Source organism: Bremia lactucae, linkage group LG2 (assembly GCF_004359215.1).
Source record: "Bremia lactucae strain SF5 linkage group LG2, whole genome shotgun sequence".
Lineage (NCBI taxonomy): Eukaryota > Oomycota > Peronosporomycetes > Peronosporales > Peronosporaceae > Bremia > Bremia lactucae.
The window spans coordinates 4,491,113-4,514,389 of NC_090611.1; the positions used below are offsets into that span (position 1 = coordinate 4,491,113).

Below are 23,277 nucleotides of genomic sequence, written 5' to 3' on the forward strand. Positions count from 1 at the left end.
AGGAGCGACGAACACTATATTTCGTGAAAACTTTTTATTGATGCTGCCTCCCAGAATTTCGGGCCGCGAGGGGCCTGAAAAAGTCGTAGCTAAGTTGGCAGACGGGAAATCCCATCGCGTATCGCGACAGCGAAGTGTCATTGCCGTATACGTTTGACGGTTTTCGAAAAATATGATGATTTCTTAGTTATCGCGATTGTTTAAGCATTCGATTGCGTCCAGGGCATGCCAGGGTTGGCACGTCATAAGCTTTAGATCGACTGGTTAGCAAGATCAGTGAGACGTCGACGCAAGATCGACACAGTGAAGTGTTTACCCATCTCTTGGTATCCCCAAGTAACTGGCCCAAAGTTACAGTCGTGGATTGTGAAGCCACGATGCCTGCGGTACACAGACGAGTGATGGCCTTTCTGTACTGCTTATTCTGTCCTTCTGGACACTAGTGACGGAGACTTCTCGTTCACAACGAGGATGAAAATGCTGATGAGTAGCGGCTCCCGCGAGGGGACGACCGGCCGAGCAGGGTCCCGCGCGTTAACAACGCGGCTCGAAAGAGGTTTCCCGCGCGTTAACAACGCGGTCGAAAGCGGTTTCTCACACCTGCATGCAGTGGTCGAACCGGGGTTTCCATCTGTTCCCATCGCGGTTGAGCTTCCGAACCACAAAACATTGCGGCTTCTCCCCCGTTGGTTCATGTTAACGTTAACGCTAGCATTACTCTTGGAGTGATCCTTAGAATCACTCCGACCCTGGTGATGCATACTAGTACCACCGGTAAAATGCTTACCGGAGTGACCTTTACGATCGCTTCGTTCCTGGTGATACATACTGACATCAGTGGGGGCTCCCACAAGGGCAATTAATGGTCGAGCAGGGAGCTCCCACACGAGTATGACTTGGACGGACACAGGAATCCCCACGAAGATCATGATGTTTGAACCCGGGTTCCCATCATCATTCACTGTGGTCGAACCAAGGTTCCCACATCGGCAATTTGTGGTCGAGCAAGGACTGTCGCATCAAGTGTCGGCGGTCGAGCATGGATTGCTCCCGTCACGTATTTGCGGCATTATGGTTAAGGACATCCAGTGCCTAGAGGGGGGATGAGAGTTCATCACCCGGCTGCGATTAGCCAGCTTCTAGTATCGACTCAAACACGACGGGGACTCAAACATCGAGATTAGAGTTCGAATATGTTCACGCTATCATTACGTGGAAGGAAGTCCACAAATGCGCCAAAACGTTAAAGTCGCGAGTGCATATCATGACGCGTCCTCGATTACACGCCTTCCACGGACTCTCCTGGAAGCATTCCCCACGTAAACCTTAAGGGAGGCACTGCGGAACAGGTATGTTTCATCACCAACGAGGTGTTTACCAGTCTACGACATTGCTCGTGATTATGCAGGGGCACGATTCCGGCTGAACTTCCTGCTGATCGTGTTATTCGACATGAGACTGACCTTGTGCCAGGTTCGAAGTATTGCGTGACACGGCAGTGGCCGTTGCCTCGAGATCACGTCAAGGCTATTGACGAGTTCGAAGGCCGCCGCAAGGCGGGTCATATGCGCGAGAGTACCTCGCCACATTCGAGTCCAACCTTCTGCGCGAAGAAAGCCACGGGAGCCTGGCGTATCGTGCATGCGGTAAATAAGCTAAATGATGCCACTATTTCGGCGCTAAAACCTATCCCCGTTAGGGGGACATGGTGCTAAACTCCATGTCAGGAAGCGTCATCTTCAGTGCCATCGATCTAATCGATGGCTTCAACCAGATCCTGATACGACCGAGCGACATACCACTCACAGCTGGGAGTGGCATGTTATGGGAATGGCTAGTGATGCCACAAGGGTTGCAAAATGCACTGGCCACTTTAAATTGCATGGTGTCTCAAGTTTTGAGACCACTCCGGGAATTCGCTCCTAGTTACTTCGATGACATCTTGGTCCATAGTCGCCCTGAGAACAATCTCAGCGATATCCAAAATCACCTTCAACACTTGAAATAGGTATTTCAAGTCATGCGAGACAACAAGTTAAACGCGTATTTCAAGAAGTGTGTGTTTGGTGCACCGGAAATTCCAGTGCTCGATTGCTACGTGAGTATGCCGGGAGTTCGAGCTGATCCAGAGAAGGTGTCGTCAATCGGTTCTTGGCCCACGCTCATTAACCCTACGGAGTTGTGTCAGTGGCTCGGCTTGGCCAATTACTTGCATAAGCATACGAAGTATGATGCCGGTTCTATATAGCCTTTGTCGTCACCTTTGAAGAAAGACGCCACGTGGTCGTGGCGTCACGAGCAGCAAACAGCCTTCGATGCAGTAAAGAAGAGCCTGGCTTCTGCATCAGTCTTGGTCCTTCCGGACGACTCCAAGCTATTCCACGTGGAATGCGATGCAACTGACTTCGTAATTGGTAGTGCTCTAATGCAATTTGATGATGAGGGCCGTGAACGAGTCGTCAATTATCAGTCACGACAGATGAAGCCAGGTAGAAGAATTATCCACATGATAAGGAGTTGTTAGCAATGCGGTCTCATCAAGTTCCGTGTTCACCTGCTTAGGGAACGCACCTTTGCTTTGTATACCGATCATGCATCGCTGCTTACAGCGATGAAGACTCCGCACTATTTTCAACGGATGGTACGGTGGCTGTCCTTCGTTTCCGAGTAAAGCTTCGTCGTGCATTACAAACCGAGCATGACCAATATCCTTGCTGATACTCTATTACGATGTTCCGACTGTATTTTCGGACCGAGCTGAGTCGCAGGTGACTGACGACGATGACGATGAAAAAAAGATGTGCGATGTGTGTATCGCTGAATTTAACTCGGGTCACCCCCGAGCTGTGCTTACTTGACGAAATAGTCGCTGCTTAAGAGAATGATTCTGCTTACGCGGATGTTATCGCTCATCAACGCAATCCCAGGGATCTTGCACTGGGGGCTCTGTCACGAACCAAGCGTGATCAAATTCAGCGGTACAGTTTAGACGTGAATTGTTTCAGTACAGTATCGACCACATCTATGCTCCTGGTACAGTCATTGCCAACGACTCGGACTTGCGTGCTCGGATTCTTCACGATATCACGATGCTCCAACTGGTGGTCACATAGGCCGCGAAAAGACGTTTTGCGGCTGCGTCTCGCACATTCTTCTGGCGCCACGTATAAAAGTGGGTATGCAACTAGATTCGTACATGCGAAATCTGGTAACGGATAAGCCATCTCAATGACCACAGGCTCCCCTGCGATCATTGCCGATCGCACCCGGAGTTTGGCGTTTAATTTTGATGGACTTTATCTTCGGGCTTGCGCCCGATAGTCAAGATCGAACGGGTGTCCTGGTATTTGTCGACAGATTCCGCAAGATGAGACACTTGGTGCCTGTTCACGCTACGATCACCGCATCAGAAGCCGCGGTGCACTTCATTGAAGCTGTTTCAACATCACGGCTTGCCGGATAATATTGCGTCGGACCGTGATTCCAGATTCACATCCGCATTTTGGACGTCAGTGTTCGAGCTTCTCGGGACGAAGCTGCAGATGTCAACCGCGGCCCATCCGGAAACAGATGGACAGACCAAGCGCGTGAATCGAGTCCTTAAACATGTTATTCGGAGATATGCTACTTACATCGTTGGAGTGCATTTTTACCACTTGCTGAGTTCGCACTCATCAATGCTCTACACAAGTCAAAAGGGTTGACGCCATTTTTTGTGAACTCGGCTCGACACCCTCGAGTTCCTACTCTGCTTGCCGTTGGTCGCCCTACGGCGATCGTCGCTCCACTCTGGGTGGGGATGAAGGTGATGAAAAATGACCGAGTGCTGCCCACGGTATTTGAGCGCGGAAAATAGTCACCCGATCCAAGGCGAAGTCTGCTGTTTTGATCTCACGTGCCGTGGCATCCCCGAAATCCTGATGGGCGCAGACACTTATACACCCGTCTTCGGATACGCGTTCACCTGCCGCCAACTACGCGCCGATTGAGGCGGCGCGTAGTTGCAACCACTTGATGACATGGCTGAGTCGGAATTAATACTTCAACGTCAAGCCATCACCCGGTTTGTACGTGATGCACTTCAGTCTGCAGTGGATAAAAAGGGAAGAAAATGCATACAAACATGGTAGAAAAAAACATGAGTAAGCTCCAGAAAGGTAATCGTGGATTATTGTCGTCAAAATGCCTAAGAATTTCAGCAGTTACCAACTTTGGCGGATGTAAACTCGCGCCACTTATCATCGGTCCATTCAAGGCTCTTTAGGCGATTGGCGATGTCTACACGCTAAAAATTCCCTCATCGTTGCGGCTTCACCCGACTTCTACGTCGGGCGTCTCAAAGAATATCGCCCGGCTACGCTCCACGAGTTGGTTCCGAGGAATCAAAAGTTCATAGATCGACATAACTCCCTATCCGCCTTGCTTGACGCGCCGAGGACATTGGACGCGGCTGCGTTTTCGTCTGCACATGACCGAGAACCTGGTGCTCTAGGCTCCTCATCAGTTCGAGCATTTAGCGGTTCAACTGCCGGATCTCACTTGCGGTCTTCTCCACTTGAGCAGCACGCTCGAGAGCATTGTCTGATCGTCGGCAGCCTTGTTCACGGCCTCATCAATATTGTCCTGGGCAACCAGGACGCCAGCGTTATGATCGGGAGGGCCCACACCGCATGTGAACAGGAAGGTCAGGTTTGCTGGATCGTGAATCGTAGCGTGGGTCACGAGGACCCTCTCACGGGAGGAACGCAATTCGAATCGTGCGCAAGTATCGTTTAAGCTAGCTTGGGTTCCCACCCGAGCAGGACACGTGGGAGCCGCGTTCCTCGCTTCTTCGCGACGTTTCAGACGTTGTTTGGGCACATGAGTCCATGGAGTCGAACTACCCCAATGCGACCACAGATGCAAATATTCTCGTGGTGAGCGAGAACCATAAGACGGCCAGACACTGTGTTATGATCTATGGTGGTGAGAATGAGAACGCTGGCGAGAACGAGAACGTTGTTGGGAACGTTTATCACCACGACCAAAAGAACGGAGCCTCGTTTTAGTTAGCGGAACAAGATGGGCAGACAAATGTTTCGCCGCCCCGCGGTCGGCATCCAGCGGAGATTGACTCCGCCGCCGAGCGTTATGACGCCATCGAGTCGCACCACGAATAACTGCAGTCCACCGTTCGTAGAGACTGTGCTCAACCTTGCCGAGCCAGGCTTGCTCGCGTTTACTAAGTAGATACTCAGCGAGGTGTCTTCATCGCGAGATGGACGTGGCACCAAGCCGCAAGAGCAAAACCTCGTTAACATGGACATAGCACATTCGGTCTTCATTCCAAGCGTTCTCGTATACATTATCGCGAAATGCGCCGATTGAGTGATCGGCGCGAATGTCCTCTCGATTGGCAAGCCGTTTGACATTTTTTTGTTATCCTCGATCATCACGGCAAAATTTTGGCAAACAGTGCTCAAATCATTTGGAACACAGTTGAATACGTCAATTCTGATCATCCAGAAGCAGATGGTCAGACGGAGCCAATTCCAAAGCCGGATGAAGGTGCACCAGGAAGTTTGCCAAGCGTCGTACGCAACGTTATCAAGACTCTTTTCGCGCAAACCGCGGAAACGCCGAAAGTAGTCCTACATCATTGCAAGCGAGTCCAGAGTGTGAGCTCCGGACAAGTCATACAGCGCCCAAGGGATGAGTTGTTGGTCTATCACGTGGATGGTCGCACTCCCGCTGATGGCTCTCGGAAGTAATGTAAAATTCTGGGTTGTGTGCTCCGTCATCGTGGCTTCAGTCGTATATGTCAAATTTTTCGTCAATCGAACACTCACGGTTACTGAGTGCTATTTTGAGAAGGGGGTGATGTAATGGGCCACATCACTGGAATAAAACAAAACAAAATAAATAATTACATTTGAGGCAGGTGCTGTGCCCGGATAAGAAGGGATAGCGGGTAAAGCGTAACAAATTACTATTGGCTCAATATTGGGGGCCAGATGACCCAGTATGGACCAATGATAAATTACCTGAAGATAAGAGGTTCCCAAAAAGCGGGAAAACAGTCGAACGTAGTACGATTAAAAATCTTGGTAAAAATTAAAAAAAGAGAGTTTTACTTGGCACCTAATACATAGGCTGAAAGCTTCCACAAGCGTTCGTGAAAGCTAGTGACGGGACGTTCTAGCCCCGTTACAAACATTATACTATCCTCATTATTGATTTGCGCAGTCGGCGCGAAAGGGCATCAGCGGCAACATTGAGTCGCACTAGAAATGAGTTTGCATCAGTCGGTCCGAAGACCGAGCAAAAATAATGTTAAGCAATTACAAAACGAATGAGTGCACTTAATCCTTTGCAACGAGCTGGCCGCAGCTTATCGAAGAAACGCATCCTGAAAGTATGAGTTAAATCATTTGGTTCGAGACAGTCAGTCTCTGACCGGGACCGTCAGTCTTTGGCGGATGCCTTCGACCATACCGTTGCAATTCGCCACCTAAAGAAGCCTCGAACTGATGGTACGGACGGGACGTCCGACCTCAAATGCAGGATGCGTGCACATCCTTTGAGGCAGCTTGATCGTGTACGCATCCTGACAAAAAGCTCCTTGCCGAGAAATATACAATGAATAAATTTAGGGTATATATCTCAGAGATAGACCGTTTATTTTTATACGGACCAAACGTCTCTACGCACGGCCACAAACAGTCCACACTTCTCACAAAGAATGGCGAGATGGTTGTATTTTTTCGCGGAGTACAACTTCTCCATGAAATAATACTATTGTCGTCATTGTCGTCTTTAGACCATGACGATAGTCATGTTCATGGTCCAAGTCTCTTCGTACTCACTCGTACTCTCCGAAGGCCAAGACAGTGGTCATGCCGGCGAACGGTCGGGCCCGACGAGTAAGTCGAACTCGGTTTATCCTCCTCCTCGTTATCCATTAATGGATTTGAATGGGCATTGGCTGTCGAAGCGGATACTCGCAGCACCATCGGTGTAGCAAGTTTGCCACCGAGATATTTTAAGAAATTCGACTGCGTGTGCTTTCTTCTTTCGTCTTGCTTCTATTTTTGTTGTCTTATATCCAAAATCGATGTTTCGATATTGGAAAAATGAAGTAGTGAGACTCTTTGCTGCACAGAAGATGATGTAACATCGGATTCTACGCTTTTTGCAAGACAGGGAATGCAGATAATCAAGAGTTTTGCTAATGTGCGCTTTTCTGGTCGACTGCTTGTTGTGTTGAGTCGAAAACAGTTGCTCAAGCTTCTAGATAGGCTAAATTGAGACTACATATCTAGTTTCCATCCGCATGCCAAATCGCCACCAGGATCCGAATGCAATAGTCATTATTCACTTCGTGACCACAAAGACAGATTCCAGAGGAGGTCTGTAGGTTTAAAATGAAATGAAAATGGGAGGTCAAAAAAATTATGGGTGCTCCTATGTGATTACATTTCTGGCTAGGATTGCCCTTGGTCTGTTCAAGAAAGAAGTTTCATTAGCGGCGGCCATAGTGATTCACTTTAGTAAGAACGCTGATCATCTAAACATTAGCCCGTTAGAGTTCAACGAGTATAGCAACTACTTGCAGAAGAGAAAAAAGCGTCAACAACAGAATAATGTTCAGTTGATGAGCAGTCGCATGTCTTAAATCGACAAGCAGACGATAACTCCCCTAAGTGTCGAGTATAGCAACTATTGTGCAATAGTTTTAAGCATCAGACATCCCCACACAAACTGTTAAGTGATCCGCTTCAAGCAAATGATCTTATATTTCTCGCTTCTACGCGTGAGTGCCACATTTGTACCACTTTGTCTAAACGCAAAGAAAACATGCTTGAGGTTAAGTGGTCTCATTCAGTGAAAGTTGATATTGCATGAGTTAGGGGAATGTTGATAGCCGCACCAACCATGATCTGTTCCGTACTTTCGTGGTAACGACTGGCCATGTTTTATTTACAAATAAAATGCCTATTGCAATGACAGCCAAGAATGGACGTGAGCTCGCCGAGACTGAAGAGAAATAAGACTTCTACATTCGAAGAAGAGTCAGCCACACCATCATAAAAAAGGTCTATGGGCCGTAACTTAGTTGATCTTAACGAACTTTGTCGAGCAAAATGTTGCTTCTGAAAGACCATGAAGAGGCCGGAAAATGGCGTTTTGTAATTGTAACGAGGTGTATCGTTACATGAAATTAACACATATAGGTTGTTATTTAATATGTTATCTAAAAGGTAGATAATATTTGGAACATATAATTTTACATCGTAATATTCGGAAAGTTTATCCATTGGTAGATATAGGCCATTTTTATCTACTTGCTTCGCGGTCCAGTCAGCTCTGGACGCGCGCAAAGAGAGAAACAGATAAGACTTTATAACATCTTTCGTATCAGTATATAATTCAGTTAGTAAAATACTGTAACCTTCTTTTAAGCAAGTGTTTTAATGATAGTCTTACTCTGCACATATTGGTGTACGTGAAGTGACGTGAGGCATCACTTGCACTGAAGCAGTACAAGTCGGCAGTGCCCCGTTACAGAAACTCTACAGCTATAATTATGTTCTTACGTATTGCAATCGTCTTAACTGACTTAATATGATAATCTAAAGATATGTTACGCCTCATTGCTTACCGCACTTCACGCGTCTAGCTGCGATTGGCGGAGTTGATTTGAGCTCTAATCTACTATGAACAGGACTGTCAAATTGCTGTTGCAATAGAACCATGCACGGTAATTTCAAAAATATTAAGAAATACGTATAAGTGGATTCTACTTAATTTATTCCTCTTGTTGAAAATAATGTTTATGTGATGGAACATCATAATGCCTTCGTGATTGAGGAGGCTTTAAGCGAGTTTGTAGTAAATAGATAGAAGCAGAAGAACTTAATTATATTAATTACAGTTTACTTTTAATTTTCTTCGAAGCAAGTGTTTTCAAGAGAGCCTTTCTCTGCACGTACTAGTGTACGTGAAGTGACGTGAGGCACCACTCGCACTGAGGCAGTCGAAGCGGACTTGTTCTGAAGCAGTACAAGTCGGCAGTGCCCCGTTACACCTGGCAGCACTTTATAGTCCGTCCAAGACCACAGTTCTATCATCGAACATGTACATGGTGGATAACAATGGAAATTCGCATCAAGTTTCGCGGGATAGCTACTCCTTTTCAAGTGACATATAAAGGAGTGCGGTCGAACGAACCACTTCGACCGTAGGGAATGATGATATCGTGGCCATGCTGTCCGATTTAGACAGAGATGCCCTCCATTCAGCCATCGCCAAGTTCATACAACATGAACTTGACGAGGCGAAGGAGAATGTAGCCTTGCTTCATCAGCAAGGCTCTTAACAGGGAGAATTGTTGAGGTTGCAACAGGTATAGACCTCTACCTGGGATGACGCACACGCGTCGTCCGAAAATCTTAAAGATAGACATCTCTAAGTATAATGGAGTCGAATAAGACTCCCTCTTACGATGGTTTGTCGAGTTTAACGATGCCATAAGGGCTCGTCACATCGTCGACGACCAAATGCAAGTCGCAGTTGCTCAATCAAATTGGGCAGGTCGTTCCAAATTTAGGCACTAGGCCTCAAGTTGCGTGACCCATATGTATTTGGCTCGCTAAAGGCTTCTAAAGCCCAGCTTAAACAGACGTTTGAACCGCCTAGAGCTGAGTTCAGAGCTTGATCAGAGCTCGATCAGAGCTTCTGAAACTCAAGCAAGGCAAGCGTGATGTTCACGCTTATGCCCAGCATATACGACTCTTAGCGAGTTGTATCACAAACAACAGTCCATGAACACACGTTGATTACGTTGTTCATGCAAGGTCTTACGGATGGTCCCATAAAGACCCACCTGTTCCGCTTCGATATGGATACGCTTGAAGAAGCAATATCTGTTGCGGAACAGGAGGACTTTAGCTTGAGACAGCGTCAAGCTAGTTTGTCATCGTATCGTCCTCCAAGACGACACGATCTCGGAGGCTCATAACTTATTGACCTCTCTTGTGTCGAAAGCGAGAACCTTGCTTTTCGAACAATAAGCGATTGCAAAAATGCAATCGCTGTCAAAAGTTAGTACACTACGCTAACGAGTGTAGTGAGTGCCTCACGCCTAGTTCGGAGAGGTAGTGACCGTAATTCTGGCCGAATGCCAACAGGGCAACAGTCGCGGGTACGACGTTGTTGCAAAATCGCAACAGCGAGACGGACCGCCAAAAAACGGTCGGGGTCAGTAAGGGCGCAACGCTCTACTGATATAGCAACCTCAAGAGAATTTACAAATCTCTTGACTAAAGTTGCTCTAGACACACAATTATTATGTGGCTCTGCACCTGGCGATGAGATATCCTTCATCACCTTTAAGTAAAAAGTGACAAATGATTTGTCACTTAGAGCCCTAGTGAACTTTGGGGCGTCGAATAACTTTATTCGTCGCCTGTCGCTAGACGGGCGTAGGCTCATATATGTTGAGCACGACAGGATGAACGTGCGTCTGACCTCCTGTTCCTAGCGAGAGGTCGGTCGTTTTGCTCAGTGTGTGTTTCTTAGGCACTGGCCGTGGGGCACTACAATAAAGGCGTAGTGGCCTTTTTTTCTACAACAGTTACAAAATTGTAATAATAGTGGTGAAACGCGTAGTGAAATTTTACACGTTAAACGATTCACAGTACGATAATAATTTCATCGTACTGGATTTGGATGACAAATTTGATGTCATCCTAGGTTTACCTTGGCTCAGAAAATATGAGCCAATAATCAGCTGGCAGCATCGATCCATAAAAATGCCTGCCACTTGTTTATTAGATGGCCATCTGATGAACGTTATTGAGCGTTCACAAGGTGTGAATGTACAGCGAGTGAGAGAACTGGCCTTAGTACGACTGCACAAGATCACAGTGGGATAACTGATCACACTATGGAGTCAGCAGCCGGCCGCTTTGCGAATGCGCAGGCAGCGCCGAAGGTCCACCACTGGAATAAGTCTTGTGCATTGAGACATGAACGTACGCCTACCGGGCGACATTCAATGAATATACCGGCTGTCCAAAAGGGACAACACGATGATTCTAGGTCGAGTAGAGAATCGATCGTACAGGACCCGACTGTGATAGCGCAATCACAGTCGGAAGACGTTGAGGGAATAAGTTCCCACGTACTCCTTGAAATATTTCCTCAAAAGTTAATGCTAAAGTGACAAGACTTCAGCACCGAGAAGGTTAATCCCTTAGCAGCCTTTGGATAAAATCCCAGGAAGAAACCGAGACATTAAATGTCTTGGTTAAAGACGGATCAAGAGTAGGCGCTTATACTCTTGATCTGTATGTGCGTCCGAAATCAACTTCGGAGATAGTTCAATTACCAACCCTAGACCTTATACGGTTCTTGAGAGATCTGCATAGTGGTAGAATTAAGCAGATCTGCGTACCCGTAACAGATGACGATTTAAGTAATCCATATTCGGTCAGCGGTAATTTTTGCAGAGACGAACGGGCTCTCAGTAGCTCATCGATGGACGAAAGTGTCCTCGATGTGAAGACTCGGATTGATAGATATACTACTCAATCCTGAAATTCACTTACGACAAATCCATTATACAAGGATTTGATTGATTTTAGGGATGTATTCCCTGCAACGGTTCCATGCGAGTTGCCTAAGGATAAAGGCACTCGACTTGAGATTGAGAACAAGTACTTGCGATCGATAAATACTTTATCAGTCGATTAAAAGCGGGCTATGTAAAGGATTCAACCTTCCAACATAGCTCTCCGACCCTCTGTGTGCTCACTGCTGTGTACGAGATGTCCTGTTCACTCATCCGATAAACTGAATGCTGCATCGGTACCGCTCAAATGCCGATGCCTAGAAAAGACGTAATCATAGATATTATGTCTAAGAGTACCATCTTTACGCCTATGGATTCAATGAATGAATTTTATTAGATCCTTATGCGTGAACGGGACAGCCCGTACACAGCAGTGAGCACTTCCAGTGGGATGCTCTGGGAATGGCTAGTTATTCCACAGGGGCTTAGTTACGCCCCTGCAACATTCAACAGATGCGTAACGAATCTGTTAAGACCGGTGCGAGCATTCGCACCGAGTTGATGTATTTGTCCGCAGCTGGACTATGGACGGAAAGACGGACGTGGTAGTTCATAAAATTCACGTTAGTCAGGTTCGTACACTTCTGCGAACGCATAAGGTGTACGCAAATCTCAAGAAGTGTATATTCGCTGCAAGCGAAATACCACTTCTTGGATGCATCGTCGGAAAACACGGCGTGCGCCCTAATACCGAAAAGATTGAGGCAAATACGGACTGACCAGTTCCAGTCGATGTCAAGGGACTTCGAATGTCCTTAAGCTAGCGGCGTACTTGCACAAGTACTCAAGCAATTATGCCGAGACGACAGTTCATCCATCTCGTCTCTTGAAAAAAAAGACAAGAAATGGTTATGAAACGCTGATTGTCAGCGTTCCAATGAATGGATCAAGCATAGCTTGATGCAATCACCTATCTCGACGATTGTAGATCAAGACAGACCATTTCGTGTGGTCTGTGACGCCAGCGATTTCGTAATCGGCTGTGCGTTAATGCAATCCGATACAGACGGCGCGGAGCGCGTTGTCTGTTACCAATCGCGTCTGCTGCAACTAGCTTAACGCAATTACCCAGTGCATGACAAGGAACTCCTTGCCATGAAATATGCATTGGCTAAGTTTAGGGTCTATCTCCTAGGAGATAGACCGTTCATCGTATATACGGACCATGCGTCATTACACACGGCCGTAAATAGCCCACACCTCTCGCGAAGAATGGCGAGGTGGCTATCCTTCTTCGCGGAGTATAACTTCTTCGTGGAATATAAATCATGACGACTTAATGTCGTCGCTGATGCGTTTTGAAACTTTTCAACCTCCAGACGGCAAAAAAGCGGAGGTCCAGAACCTGTGGAGAGCGAGAAACCTCGCAAACGATGCCAAAAATGCAAACGTTGTCAAAAGACGAGCGACTACACCTATAAGTTAGTGCCCACGCCCAGTGCCTAGAAATACTGAGCGAGACGATCGACCTCCCGCTAGGAACAGCGGTAGGCGCAGATTCGACGCTGTTGCAGATTTACAACAGCGTGGCGGATCGCCAAAATATGATCGGGGTCAGTAGGTTCGGAGCACCTGCTGGTCTAGCAACGTCAAAAGAATATGCAGGCCTTTTGACGAAGTTGCTCCTCACACATATACATTGTATGTAACTGCCCCAAGTGCTAAAGTTAACCTCATCACCTTAAAAATTAAAGTGGCAAATAACTTGCCACTAAAGTCCCTAGTCAATTGTAGGGCGTCGAAAAATTCCATTAGACGCCAATCTCTACAAGATCGCAGGCTCGAATTCATTGAGCACGATATCCCTCTGACGAAGATGACAGTGCGCCCAGCAACGGGAACATCGAAACAGTAAATATATGTGTAGTTGGTTTCCCACACACGTTGAAGGGTAAACAGTACGATGATCGTTTCGTCGTTTAAGATTTAGATCACAAATTTGATGTCATCTTAGATTTAATATGTGTTACCCATGCATAAACTGGCAGCATCAAGCCGTGACGATGTCGGCCTCTGTTCATCAGATGGCCACTTGATGAACGTCTTGGAGCATCCACAAGGGTGTGGATGCCCTACGAGTGAGTTCGATGGCCTCACTTGTGGTTCGGTCGTTTGCACGACTGCAAATACCTTAGTGTGAATACCCATCAGACTGTGGAGTTAGATCCCGACGGCTGTGCACAAGCACACGCAGCGTCGAAGATCGACTAATCGAATAAGTTGAGTGGTACGAAACAATGATGTTTGCTGGAATAGCAACATCTAAGAAATTATCAAATGCCTCTCTATAAGAGACAGTGCGAAATTCCTAGATCGACTTGATCGTAGTGGATCTCGCTCTAATTGCAAAACCACAGCTAGAGGCTGTTGGGAAGGATATTCCCCAAACAAAACTTGAGGGAATAAGTCTCCAAGAATTTGCAGATTTCCGAAGTAGGAACTGAGACATTAAATGTCTTAGTAAGCAACGGATCAAGTGTAGGCGCCTATTCACTTGATCTGATAGCGTCTCGAAGTTAACTTTGGAGATAACTCAATTGCCAATGCTAGAATCGAAACGGTTTTTGCGTGATCTGCGTAGTCGTAAAGTCAAGCCGCTCTATGTACATGTCACAGATGACAAGTGCTTTGCCGATATGCGGTCGGCTATAGCATTTCCGGAGAGCGAACAGGTTCTCAGCAGCTCATCGATGGCCGAGATTGTCCTCGAAAAGAAGACTCGATTGAAAGTCTTACGTCCCAATCTTTGGAGTCCTTGAGGCTTAATTTTTCTGTAAAGATCTGATTGAATATAAGGATGTATTCTCTGAATTCGTACCGTGCGACTTGCCTAAGGATAAAGGCCCTCTGCACAAAAACGACTTAATACCAGGTTCGAAATATTGTGTCATTAAGCAGTGGCCATTACTGCGCGAGCAAGTATTAACGGTCGCAAATTCTCTGCCGATCGCTTAGCAGGTCGTAGGAGGAAGTCAATCCCTACATAGCTCTCTGGCTTTCTGTGTGCGTATTGAAACAAGATATTGGCGGTTTGTGCATGCTTTCAATAAATTGAACGCTGCAACGGCACCGGCTCAAACGCCGATACTGCAAAAAGACGTAATCAGTGCGATGGTAAGTCAAAGAGTACTATCTTTTCGTCAATGGATCTGATGGATGGATTCTATCATATCTTCATGCGTGAACAAAATATCCCGTTCACAGCAGTAAGAACCCCAAGCGGAATATTATGTGAAGGGCTAGATATGCCACAGGGTCTTAGTAATCCCCCTGCAACATTCGACAGATGTGTAATTAATCGATTGCAATCGGCGCAAAATTTGGCACTGAGCTATTTTTCGATGATGTCTTCAGTCATGGCCGAGCCATGAGCGGAAAATCGGACATTGAAGTTCATTGTGCCCACGCCCGCAAGGTTCTTACTCTGCTACGAAACCATAAGCTTTATGCAAATCTCAAGAAGTATATATTCGATGCAAGCGGAATAGCATTGTGCGTAAACATGGTGTACGCCCAGATTCGAAAAAGATCAAGGCGATCACTGACTGACATTGGCCAGTCGATGTAAAAGGACTTGAAACCTCTTTGGCTCAATGGCGTACTTTCATTAGTACTTCGAAATTATGCCGAAATGACAGTACATCTTTCTTCTTTGCTGAAGAATAGTGTAAAGTGGTTATGGAAAGCTGATTGTCAGCGTTCGTTTTTGGGTATCAAGCAAATCTTGACGCAATCGCCAATGCTGGCGATTGCGGAGCAAGGCAGACCATTTCATGTGGTCTGTGACGCCAGCGATCTTGCAATTGGCTGTGCGTCATCGCAATATGACACAGAGCGCGTCCGTTATTATCAATCGCGTCACCTTCAACCAGGAAGCAACTATCCATTGTATGACAAGAAGCTTCATGCCATGAAATACGCACTGGTTAAGTTTACGGTCTATCCTATGGGAGATAGACAATTTATTGTTTATACGGACCATGCGTCTATACGCACGGCCGTAAACAGTCCTCACTTTTCGCAAAGAGTAGCGAGATGGTTGTCTTTCTTCGCGAAGTGATACTTCTCCGTGGAGTTTAGACCAGGATGATTTAATGTCGTCACTGATGCCCTTTCGCGCCGGCCCGATTCTAAGCCGGCTGCTCAAAGCAACACTGAGAATAAAGCCCACTGTTTCAAAAATAAGTGTTCCGTCGTCAACATTACTAGACAACGTTAGAAGAGCCTATTAAGAAGATAAGGCTCAAAGGGTTGATGGATTTCCTTAAACATTTATCACAACAATCCTTATGGACTATCGAAATTGTATCGATCCGTTGAGGATCGATACACAACACGCAGTGGCTTACTGTTTTGATCAGCCATTGCGTGCGAAACATCTCGTGTCGTGATCCCCACCATAACGATTTGCGCTTACGCATCATGGTTGAGTGCCACGATCCACCAATAAGCGGGCAACGCGAGCGTGAGAAATCTTATCACACTATAAGCCGCGACTTGAATTGGCCATGCCAGTATGAGTTCCGCAAGTACATACGGGCTTACGAATTTCGTCAACGAGTGAAGCCTAGTATGCTCCGTTACAACCTCTGCCTGTTCTGGCAGAGTGTTGGCAGTCCGTATCTATGAAAATCCCCTTCCGATTACCCGAAGACGACCACAAGAATATTGGTTTTCGTGTGTTTGTTGATAATTTTAGCAAGATGGACCATCTTGCTGCAACCGGAGTCGACCACAGCCAACGACTGTGCTCGTGTCTTGGTTGACACGATATTTAGACTTCATGGGTTACCCCATGTTCTTACCCGTGGTAGAATTTGTCATCAACAATTTAGTGCATGCGTCTACAAAGCATACACCGTCTTTCATGGATGGCTTACGCCATCTACGTATACCCACAATGTTTGATATTAACTCTTACTCAAGGGTGGGGACGGACTCGCTCGAGCAAAGACAATCTAGCTTTTACTCATCACGCATTGACCTTACGTTCAATGCGAAGGATACCAATGTTGATTCAACTAACATTGAAGTAAAAATACTCAGCCATAGCGATAATGCTTTAATTGGCTTTTTCAGGATGCTTAAAGACTTTGCATCGAAAACAATAATATAAGTGCGAGCAATAATGCTCTCACTAATGATGATAATGACATCACCACAGTGCGCACTGGTCGAACTGGTCGAACTGTAGACACAGACAAAACCGAGTCAGCAGGAGCATTCCTGCTGGGTTGAGAAGCAGTGGTTCGTTTTGTACAGGATTTTATCGCTGATGCGGTGGACCAACAGAAAGTGAACTCTGACAAAAGTGGAAGAGCAAACAGTTTATCATGTAATGCAATGATCTAGACGATAAAACCTACGAAACATGTAGTAACGAATGTGGGCAGTTAAAAAATACTGCCCAGGTGTGTCGGCCCGTTTCGTTAACTACATCTCCAAGGAAATGCTACACGATCGAGCTGCCTCGTAGGATGCGTTCGCTCCAACGTTTTATGTCGGGCATCTCCGCCCGTACCATCTGTACGAGTCTTCTTCCGGTCCGAATTAAACTGGTACGGTCGTCTAGGGCATTCGCCCAAGCCTGATGGTCCCGAGCCGAACCCTAATGGTCTCGGGACCGAGTCTATTTCTTATGAACCAGACGATCCAATCTTTCCTGCAAGGAAGAAATCTTTTGACAAGCTGTCACTTGCTCATTTTAAAGGGACTGATGTATACTCTCGTTCGCAAGTGATCAATCGCAACTTGTGCACGGTTTTGCCACTGGTCACGAGGAACACGGTCGACCGTCCTCACTAAGTCGCGGCGATGGGATCGCACGTGATCAATGTCCTCCCGTAAGTAACGGAGGACATTATCCAAGTCACGATGTTGACTCGGGCTCGGCGAATGAGGCGGTCCCGATATTCCCTCCCCCTCCTCATCCATTGGCGGATTCGACTGGTGAGAAACGTTTTCTAGTTGAAAGCTTCTTGAAGGGTTCGAACAAACTCACATGATAGTTAGGAACCCCGTTCCCAACTGATGACGGACGTTCCGGGTCTCGTTCGGCAGTACGAAGAGACACACCCTCTTCCACAGGTGGTCATCAGAAAGCGAGCGTTCACCGCGCACGTAAAAGGATTGGAGGGTTTTAATTCCTTTGCGCATCTCACAAGAGGTGAGCGTCTTTCAGTGAGGATCTTCAAGAACCTTGAAACATTGCGGTCCGTCCCTGGTGATGCATACATTATACATCACCAGAGTTACCGTCGTTCATGGAGTCATTACAAGATGACTCCGCACCAAAAGGGTCTGACGAAGTGTCAAACAACTTTGTAATAACCTCTTTAGTTGTCACGTTAGAGCCTGTAGATTTAACGGACGTGGCCGGCTGATCCGGAGGCCTTCCCATTTGCCACTGAGTCGGGCGATGACGCCGACTCGGCGCAGCCACGTACAATGGGAGTTGCAGGTGACTTGTCACTGCCACCTGCAATGGTGACATATACCAGTCACTTCCAATTGGAGAAGGCTCTTATGTATTCCCCCCTATATATCTACTGAAACATTTGCATTATATAAGAAACCAATACTGAAGAATTTACAGGGAAAGACATAATAGAATTTCTCTGTCCTTCCACATCAGTCACTATTGTGCCTGTTGGTTAAGGGTGGGGGTGGTAAGACGTGGTGTCCCGTTACATAAATATCATTATAATAAGAATAATAATAAATTTAATTTCTATGAGAGGAAATGAATAAAGAAGTTTAAAAATTATTTACTTTATTAATTTGACTTAAATAGTTCCAATAATACCAATTTTGGTATTATTGACGCAATAAGACATCAGTTCTATTGATTGGTTAATTTAAGTTTGAATCAACCCCGCCAATCGTCACAAGACACGATTGTGCGGTGCGCAAGTAGGCGTCATGCATAGCTAATTATTAATATAATGAAGTCAGCAGTAGATAGAAGATCGTTACGAAGGAACTTAACATATTAATAATTTTTGCTTGTATCTTTATTATAAAGCTTAGAATTAACCTTTGGTAGCTAGGTCTTCCTAGCTACTTATAATCTTCCTCTGCACGTCGTGTATATGAAGTAGTCGAGGCGCATCACCTTAACTGTAGTCTGTGTTGGTTTACTAGTGCTGTAATTAGTAGTAGCAATGGGTAGGTAAAAAGCAACATGTATTATATATAATCTATGAATATTTGTTGGTCGTGTTTAATAAAAATCTATATTTTTTTATGAAACATATACCGAAAGACGCGCACACTTTCTCATTCATCACAGATACTACAACTTCGTAGCAGCATAGTCACTCATCTTAAATTGTCACTTTAATGACTTTCTCCCGCCGCGTGGCTACAGACAATACACTTAAGTCAATTAAAGTACCATGCAGGTCAAGTACCCGATCATGGGGTTGTCATACGCCCGCGGCTTGTTTGCCATCTGCGGTGGCGGAGGGTCGCTGAAGTCCGGCATTAAAAATACCGTCGTTCGTAGCCCCTCGTGCCTTCGCCTTCTTCTTCTATGTAATATACTCATGGAACCATGATACCGTCCCTCTACAGGATATTTATCAACTCGATGACACGGACCCGACTGGATTTAGCAAACAAATCACGGCCGACACGGGACGGGAACTGGCTTCCGGTGTCGCCTTCTCGCACGACGGCGAGCTCCTTGCCGTATCCGTCGGTGCTGGCTGCTGGGTTTACCATTTAAATTTTAACGAAAAGACCATCACTCTGCTTGTTAAATTCCGCACGGATTTTCATGCCGAGGAAAGCGCGCAATCCTGTGCGCGCTTCGTTGGGAATTCGATTATTGTCACAGGAGGTGAAGACGGGATCGTGCGGATCTGGCGCCTTAGTCACGATCCGTTTAAGCCTGAGAAAGAAGTGGGCACGGCCCGAGCATTAGCAGTGGCAGACGAGCAAGACGTCCATGTCAGTGGCAAACCAGTCGAGCAGCCAAAGCTCGGAGACTGTGTGATTCACGACGTCCATGCCAGTGGCAAACCAGTCGAGCAGCCAAAGCTCGGAGACTGTGTGATTCACGGCGTCCACATGGTCACACTTACAAGGGAATATCGGAACCACACGAAACGAATTCGAGACATTGACGTGGATCTTTCCAGTCGCAACCTCGTGGTCTCGAGCTCAGAAGATCAGTCGTGTCATTTATGGCGACTGACGGAAGTGACGCCAATCTGTAAGTTTTCCAAGGACGATGCGCTTGATATTGCCCTCCAACGACTCCGAAAGACACCGATTGTTGGACTTCGAAAGCACGTGTTTCGCTGTGTGCGTTTTTCTAAGAGTGGACGCCGACTCTTTACGTTGCTCACGCCCGCACGTGGCGACTCGATTTTAATCAAATGGAAGCCACAAACCATTGCCCAAGAGAAGGCAGACCAGTGGTTATGGGAGGTGGAGCATGTTGCTATTGCAGGGGATAAACCCGTCGCGAGTCTTTGTGTGAGTCCAGACGACCGGTTTGTGTGTACCGCTGCCGTGACTGGCGAAATTAAAGTGTGTCTAGCATCAACGTTGCAGCAGTATTCCATCCAGTCGACGGGACAGCACTCGTTTGCTATTACAGGCCTAAGCTTTGCGCCGTCAGCGGATAAGCAGACACCTTTTTATTATTTGGTCAGTGGAGGAGCCGACAAGAATTTGCTCAGTCATACGATTCCATTCGAAGGCGGTCTCGTGCGGTCGGGAATGGAAAATCTTGCGAGTGGCTTGAAACGAGTCATTCGGTCGACTATTGGATTTTGGCTGAATCTTTGGATGGCCACGACTTTGCTATTTATTCTCTTGCTATTTATTCATGCGCAAGGAGCGCTGTTATTGGATGGCCCATTGGCAGGCTTCAATGTATGAGTCGTGACTTGAAATTCGTGTTTTATATGATAACGTGGACTTATATGATAATGTGTACTGTTGGCGTATTGTTCAGGATTTGACGTCGCTAAGCTTGGAGTCATCGGATTTTTTTGCGACTATTCTGGCACTTGTCATTAGCTTTATCGTCACGTGGCTCTTTGCCACTTACAGCTCAGTGACGAGCCGATTCTTTTGGAATGGTGTGCTCTATCTGCTTTCAGGGCTCGCAGCTTTTTTGGTAGCAATCTCAGCTAACCATGAAGTGATCTGGCAAACTGGCGATGCCGCCATTGATGAGCTTCTCGGTACGATAAATGCGAATGTATAGTACTATTAAAAGTAGGTGTTGATGCTGGTTTGTGTGCTTTACAGAATACAAGATTGCCATTATTTTTGGCATCTTGAGTACCGCATTCTTTTTCTGCCATTCATTGTTGGCAATGATACTATGAGTTTATTGCAAGGCAGATTGAATGAAGTTTATGAGAATGCATCACGAGCCGGTTATTCAACTCACAAGATTTAACGAAGTACTTATTATCCACTCTTTATTGCCATTAAAACCAATGTGCCAAAGTCAGTTAAATCTTAAATTATCGATTCGTTTCACTTCAGTGACTATTCTCTCAGTAATTGTAATTCAACAGATGACCACATTTCGTATATCAAATTGCTTTTTTTTGTAATCGAAACAGCTGCCACGTTACTCTGCAAGGTCGTGCATAATAAATACATCCTTGCGCAAGCCTCAAAGAATATCACTAAAGCATGCCTCTAAAAATTAATCTCTTTGCCCCTTACGTAGAATGCATAATTTGCTTCATCTTTGAGAATTAGGTTTTGTTTGCTCCAACTTTTGAGCGAACTATGATCTATTATAGAGAAGTGCTGTTTATAATTGCCAAGTCAAAATTTCAAAAGTATCCCGAAGAGTCTATAAAGCATGCTGGACCAACAACTTATGGCATAAATATAGGCTGCTCTTTTAGGAGCTCTACGACCTCCAAGACTGTTTTACGATACTCTTCCTGCTCGAGGAGAATCCCGCTGACGTGGCCTCTTTTGATTTTTCTAAATTGTGCTGGTCTCCACTGCTCGCGCAACCGCTAAAATAATTACGACAAAGTTAGCAGCGTCACCAAACTTTGCTATTCTACTACATGTTCTTCACTGAAGCGAACTAACCTGCCACTGAGGCTCTGAGAAACCAATGTACTCGTCTTCAGTGCCGTATACAAATATGACAGCATCTGGTCGTCGCGGAGGCAAAAAGTTTTCAATATCAGTAATTGATAAAAAGAGCCTTAAGCGCTTTTTGGCTTCATTGACGGGATCAAGCGTTCCATTTAAAAAATCAATCTTTTCTTTGAAACCGTCCGTTACAGGGCTAACCAGTTTTTTGTAAGACTCAACTAATGCATGTCCGGCAAGCATTTTATGATCCAGCAACTGAAGCTCGTGTTGCTTATACAGCGAGGGCCAATTGCAAGATCCAGAAAGAAGGCCATCAGCGAACACTGGCGCAGCAGACGGCGGCGCTAACCACGCAATGGCCCCGACATCTCCAGAAAACACAGATGCAACCATAGCAGCATGTAATCCACCCATACTGCTTCCAGCAACCACTAGTAGCGAAAAGTTGTAAATATCACGAAAATGTGCTAACAAGGACTTTGCCTCTTCGATCGTCGCTTGACCTAATATCGTCAAATCGCTAACCCTAAACACGAGTAAAAATCATCTTTCGTAACCCATGAGGAACAAAATGGGGTTTGTTGTCAGCCATCACCTGCGTAACTTTGATCCTTTTTGTTGCGGAGGTTTGCGCTGTCCGTAAAAAGGGCCTTCTAAAATCTGTACCACTGTTAACACGTTTTTTAAAAGAGCCAATATTTTTGAAAATGTTTCGCACCAAGGTTGCAACCCCTTGCTTTGCCAAGGGGATAGCAACGGACGTCCTTCGATGCAGAAACCCGTGCTCACCGGTTCCTGGTAGCAACACTTCGTCACATGCACCAGTATTTCAGATGCTAGAAAGAGCAAATTTTTGATACGTAAACGTACGTACTAGTGGTCGATCCAGTCTTCCTTGCGGGATGCCCTTTGCCTGTCCTTCCCATTCCAATGGCGTGACCAATTCACAGAATGCATCAAGACTCGCTTTTGGAAGAAGCTGCTGCGCGTTGTCCAGTGTGCTTTGGAACTTTCCTACTCTTAGTGCGACTTTGGCTACCGACAATTTCTGGACGCTGTCCCACATTAAATGTTCTTCCTGCAATTCTACGACGTCACTCATGCGTCGACTCTGCACCAATTCTAAAATTCGTGTTGGAGTATTTAAATCACCCCACCCATCGGAGAAGAACCCGTTAGGAAAAAGCATTGGGTTTTGCGTCACAGATGCCGCCGCACGGTCTAAAAAGCGGTGATGCGAGGCGGTGACGCCATCTAAAAGGCGACTAGGAGATCGTATTAAAGCAGCCAGTAGCCCCCAAGGATGAAATAAAGAGGCTTCTGCAATGTGAAATTGCAAAAGCCGCCGCCAAAAATTCACGCGCGGCTTCTTGGACACGCGCATGAGTAACAGAAAAAGCCGAATGACTTATTTAGAGCATTTTTGCTGACACCTCCTGCACTATGATTGGTGGATAAGACACATTCGATTATTCGCTTTGTGTCTCGATTGCCCATCATTTACTCTACATTTTAATAAATCACAAAATACCATCGAATAAGACAATAGCTAACTTTGATAGGACGTTTCTATG

At 46.1% G+C, this 23,277-nt stretch overlaps 2 protein-coding genes across 2 annotated transcripts; one reads left to right on the plus strand and one right to left on the minus strand.

Moving 5' to 3' along the window:
- Positions 1-19,011: 19,011 nt before the first annotated feature.
- CCR75_000759 (uncharacterized protein) lies at positions 19,012-21,154 on the plus strand (the record flags this gene model as incomplete). Its single annotated transcript, XM_067958865.1, has 4 exons — positions 19,012-19,113; positions 19,190-20,500; positions 20,583-20,814; positions 20,882-21,154. The coding sequence occupies 4 exons, from the start codon at positions 19,012-19,014 to the stop codon at positions 20,959-20,961; spliced, it is 1,725 nt and encodes a 574-aa protein (XP_067821803.1). The 3' UTR covers positions 20,962-21,154.
- Positions 21,155-21,352: 198 nt separating this feature from the next.
- Positions 21,353-23,087, minus strand: CCR75_000758 (uncharacterized protein; the record flags this gene model as incomplete). The annotated part of the gene is made up of 5 exons (XM_067958864.1): positions 21,353-21,615; positions 21,695-22,229; positions 22,299-22,363; positions 22,422-22,510; positions 22,574-23,087. The coding sequence occupies 5 exons, from the start codon at positions 23,085-23,087 to the stop codon at positions 21,469-21,471; spliced, it is 1,350 nt and encodes a 449-aa protein (XP_067821804.1). The 3' UTR covers positions 21,353-21,468.
- Between the last annotated feature and the right edge of the window lie 190 nt (positions 23,088-23,277).